Source organism: Opisthorchis viverrini, assembly GCF_000715545.1.
Source record: "Opisthorchis viverrini unplaced genomic scaffold opera_v5_21, whole genome shotgun sequence".
Taxonomy (NCBI): domain Eukaryota; kingdom Metazoa; phylum Platyhelminthes; class Trematoda; order Opisthorchiida; family Opisthorchiidae; genus Opisthorchis; species Opisthorchis viverrini.
The window spans coordinates 1,517,259-1,522,618 of NW_008751677.1; the positions used below are offsets into that span (position 1 = coordinate 1,517,259).

The 5,360-nt window shown below is 45.4% G+C and overlaps 1 protein-coding gene across 1 annotated transcript in view; it reads left to right on the forward strand.

Annotated features, from left to right (window-relative positions):
• Window positions 1-5,360, forward strand: part of T265_12888 (hypothetical protein) — a gene marked incomplete at both ends in the record, with an annotated part of 12,995 nt that continues 7,635 nt past the window's right edge. Inside the window, 2 exons of the mRNA XM_009166063.1 lie at window positions 1-216; window positions 4,123-4,669. Of these exons, the coding sequence (XP_009164327.1) occupies window positions 3-216; window positions 4,123-4,669 (761 nt within the window). The remainder of the gene's footprint in view (window positions 217-4,122; window positions 4,670-5,360) is intronic.

The following is a 5,360-nucleotide window of genomic DNA, read 5'->3' on the forward strand; positions in this document are numbered from 1 at the left end:
TTTTGTGGGATCTGGAAACGTGTTCAAAACGCGAACTGACCGACCAGAAGTTCCGTGGTTCGAAACCTACCCCTGGCATCTCGTTCAGCTGTAGCACCCCTTCAGTGTACACCTGCCATACCACCCGTAGGAAGCATGAGGGCTGGGACATTGCCAGGTTGCCCAAGCCTAAACATGGGAAGTCTAAATGCGGTGGCCGGGTTCGACCCCCTTCCGGTCAGTGATCTCATGCTCTAACCACCTGGGTTATCTCGCCCCTTTGAGATCAACGCAGGTGAATACTGTGAAGTGTAGTTTTGCGATTTCGGCACGCCCCCCGCTAGACTGAAATTCCTAAACAGTGATATGGATTTTATCGAGATCTTTCGCGACTGCTTCAGTTAGTTATCTAAATTCCCTGTTGGTGGAGTTTTACTTGGTACCAGGTTTTGGTCCCCTTTACTGGACTTGATTTCAGCTACCAGTCATCCTTATACTGCCCTGTTGACTCGTTCAGTCGAACTCAAACACCTCGACTTCGAAACGACTCTTTCCTTCTCTCAGCACATCCTCTGACAAGTGGTGTTTCTGATGCCGAGATAGACAACTCCCATCGAGATGTGCTACTGTTACCTTGGTTAACGAGATGTACAAACTTGGTGATCTTGATGAGTAGCACGAATGCTTAGTTCGATCGACTAAGTCCTGAGAAAGCCCATCTTCGCGGCCGATTCGCGGTTGGCGCTCATTATGCAGGTAATAGGGCGTGACTCCAGTTGTTTGTTTCTGGCCAGCGCAATATTTTGGCACAACTGACTTGGATGACAACTGAATAAAGGTGAAAAAAACACTCCCACAGCTTTTGGAACAGTCCGCCCATATTCAGATCAACTAGTTAGAGGAGGATGGTTGAAGCGAAACCATCCCCATTGTCAGTTTGTTCGCAGGAATGTCTTCTTGTGCAACGATCTGAACACTTTGAATAACAGGTCAATTGGTTCGTATCAACTCAACTTATGAAATGACCAGAATAAACCCGAGTGAAACATCAATATCAGTCCGCCTTCCAAAAGGAGAGTCCAGTGTGCAACTCCGTTGTCTCAGCGCAACAAAGCACTTGGTCCAGGTGGTTTGCATTCTGCAATCTTCAAAGAAATGGCGAGTCCGTCATGACAAACATAACACCGCCCCAGAGTATTTGGAATCAGGAAAAGTCCAGCAGAATGTGTTGGGTGAGGCAGGTGCTAAAGCACAAGAAATGCCATCTCGGAATTAAAGAACCATCTCGCGAACTATGCCCATTTGCGAACTAATTTGGTTTCAATGAAGGGCTCAACTGAATCCCAGTATAACCCCTCGTTTGTGTTACCCTTCAACCAAATGTGCTGCACATTTGTTACGGTAATCGAGATATCGCAGTATATTATTTTGAAGGAACACGCTATTTGCAATTTGGGCTGCGACCTTATTAGTAGCACGTCCTGTTAGCAAAATAATCTCGATTGAGAAGACACCATTAACCGTAAAGAAATGGAAATCTCAGTGCGGCATTCGTGGATTCCGCTGACCATTTAATTATCTGTCATCTCCACTTTTTAAGGTGGGTGGCCACTTTCTCCAGCGCCCTTGTCGCATGTAACCTATGTCGGCCCTAGGGAGCAAACGTGAAAAATTTGCCTCCATTTTTAGAAGGTTAGTTATCTGTCGTTTGTTCACTGGTTCGTTTCAGGGTTGATGGTTTATTGAAAAACGGTGCAATCCGGTATGAAGAACGACCACTGTGGTACGATGTATACAAGGCATTTCCTCCGCGTGTAGAACCTACGTTTAATCGGCCAGTTCCCACTAATGAAGTCCGACAAGTATTGTATCATGAGGACGTAGACCGTGTGTATGTTTTACGTTGTCCTTTAACTCTTGTGGATTACTAGTGAAGCCTTCAAACGGTACCAAAAACTTGGGTATTTGAATTGTTTCAAAGTGGCCGATAACCGTTCCAATGTGTCCAGGTATCTCACTATGCTTCTCTGATTGTAACTTTCAGATTACTTTCCAAATGCCAGGAGGTTAGGCTCAAGCATCCAGAACTCGATGGGGAGAAGCTTTTCGCTGTTGTAGAGGAAGAACTCCAGAAGGACGGTGTACTTTTGACAAAGAAAAATTGATCTGTACCCTAGCAGCGTTTGCACAATATACAATTGTTTAACGAGTTGTCACTTTTCGTCTTACGCTAGTGCATAACACCGAAGTAGATCGCAACATTAGCTTCGGTTTGCAAAGGGTAAATCCGACAACAACACACCACGTTCATAAGATCCTTGGTTTGTCAATCGTTCTGTTCCTTTCATGTTGCGACCCCTGTGGGACTGGAAAGACTCGTGATCGAGCGACAGGCGTGTGGTTTCGCAAACGGTGTGACATTTCCGTACAGTTATTCTACATACAAAATGTCCTCCGGAAAGTGCTTAGGCGTTTTTTCAGCTTACAGTCAACGCTACGGTGTGCCTTTACAGGGTAGTGTTTGTACCATTTGTTTTGTGACACTTTTAGCAGTACATTTGCTAGATTGTCGTTACTGCAAGCATATGGAGTTGGTCGGTATTGCATTCGTTAGGCGTTCTGATCGTGTACTCCTTGTAACCAAGAGCGGCACCCTTATCCAGACATTCCCGCATACTACGGTCGTTTGTTCTTTTTATCCCTTTCTACCATAAACATGGTTTAACCGGTGGATGTAACCAAACCTCTCGTTAAAGTCACAGCCTTCGGACAGCACTCATCCATTCAGCGCTCTCCCTTGAAACCTTGATGTTTTCCGGCTAACAACACATACCTTATTCAGCACTTGCCGACTCTTGTAACATCTACCCCGGAACTACTTTTAAACGTCTGAACCGATGACTTGGTCTGCTCTATTAGCCTTCCTTTACCCCTGGAACTTTCCAGTGCCATCCCCAAAGTGCCGCCTCGTACTCACACCGGTTTCCTGAGTAGATATCGAAATACAATCGTCTTTCTGTGTTTTCACGCTTACTTTGTGTATGGCTGCTCTCTGTAGATGTCATTCCTTCGAAATCGAACGTGCCCGTAAAAGCCCATCCAGTTGTAGTGTGAATGGACTCAAGGATTCTCCCCAGTTGGTGGATCAACAAACTTTTTACAGGCCTACGTAAGCACGCAGCGGCTGTGCGCCACAACTGCTCCAATAGGTTTTGCATGGCTGGTTTGAGACTTCGAAAATCTGTGGACCTTTGGACAGGCGTATGCAAGCATGAGGTTGACACCACTTATCAGAAACTATGAGCTAGGTAGTTCGGTGGTGAAGACGAAATTTCACTACACGGAAAGTCCGTTGCTCAACCTATTGGTTGTTAATTTTCGGCTGCAACTTTCTTACCGCATTTAAGATCTTAATGTGTTGAACTTCAGATAGTCGGACCTAGGATTGGAAGATCCGTTTTTCGAGTTGTCCCAAGCTCTTCCACTCCTCCTACTAGGCTCGAGTCTTCATGTTTCTGTCGGACCCTGTGGAAGTTACACACTTAAAACGTACTGTAACTGAAAGGTCTTGTCACATTTTAATCCCTGTGATTCGGATGTATTGGCTGCCTTGGCTGAAATAACGCTCTCCTAATTTGTGAACCCGCCATCTTCATCTATCGCCTGCTCCTACTCAATGCCTAACATCCTTCAATGACTCTGGAAACTAATTGGGAACTCATAATATGAGCATAACAGCATACGTGACCAATTTACTATTGCCCGTTCAGTTGTCACTAACAGACCGAACGGAAATATCTATTTTCGGATGGATCAAGTTTTCGTCAGAATATGCACTAAAAACACGTGTATTTAACTGAGCACGCATTGCTAGCCTCTCTCAAAACCAACTAATCAGTGCACGGATCTGGAACTTTCTAGGTTCCGTTTAAGTTTACTTATGTATGTTTTTCACGTAGGGATTTTTTGTACTCGAAGTTTTCTTGGCTGCTATTCGATGTTGATGCTCGTTACCACGGTTATTATTCACCATAGTCCATTGGATTGAATGTCAGCCGACGGGCGCCAAGAGAAGCGCTGTTGGAAGAACACGGGATTACGCTTAAAGCACGCTTTCTATTTCTACTCTGTCGGTGCTCTTAGGCAAACCATGTTTTCCAAGTCATTTGTCGCCCGCTTCCACTGAGTGGCTATTTTGTTCCATGTCACGCTGTTTTCCTGATAGGTGTACCGTTTTTATCACTTTGCGTCTACAAGTGTTACTGGTTGTCCTAGTCGTTGATGCACATTCCTTTCGGCCTCTCATTCTTCCTTCCGGTCTTCTGCAGGACTTCGTATTTCTCGGTACTGCCTCAGGCTACCCTTCACCCGATCGTGGAGCTTCTGGACTAGTCCTTCGCAACTTACAAAATGGTGATCACTGGTTGTTCGACTGTGGTGAGGGAACACAGATTCAGGCGCAACGTTCCTCCAACGTCCGACTGGGACGAATTTCCAATATATTCATCTCACATCTTCATGGGGATCACATGTATGGTTTACCTGGCTTGTTATGTACAATAGACCAAAAAGGGACTGCTGGTGACATTGCCTTACCATCATCCAGTGGATCACCAAGCGAGGCTGTGGTGAATATCTACGGTCCGCAAGGATTACGTAGGTACTTGAGACTCGCTTTGGCCCTATCAAGGTGCGTTTCTGTGATTTTAGTGTGCTACATTAGTATCAAAACTTTTCCTCGTTGTTCTTTGTGCCACTGAGTTTGTTTGGTTGTCAATGTGCAAGTTCACCCGCAGAAGTTTGGTCAGCAAGTAGCAATGTGTGTATTTTTAGCTTCATTTTCGCATCCGGTGCATGGAAATTGCTCACTTTTAACTGGACAAATTCACCGTTCACATTTGGTTGCAATCTGCGTTGTTAATAGCAGCATACTATACCCAACCCATGATTACCCAAGTTAAGACTCCGACCTTCGAATGTGTTGAATTTGGGAAACTCTAAGATTTTCGTTAGCTCGTCTTGGGTCCGGTCAGTTAGGAACTGCTGCTGAGTTGGAAAGTCCAGATGCATATAGCATGGGCCTGTAGCGGACATTTCCATGTCCCCTCAACCAACTTCACTTAATTTGTCCCACGACTTACCTGCTACACAAGCACACAAGTCACGTGACAAACGCCGTTCCACCCGCAACCTTGACCGACTACAAGTCAGTTCCTGTTTAGTACGCACGGAACGATTCATATTTTATACACACATCAAACTTTCCTATATATAGGAAGCGACAACACAGTCAACACGCACAGACTCGCGCGCGCGCAGGGAGCAGGACGTCAACCTCTCCACAAGTCCACGGACAATCATGGAACACGTGTAGCAGCCAA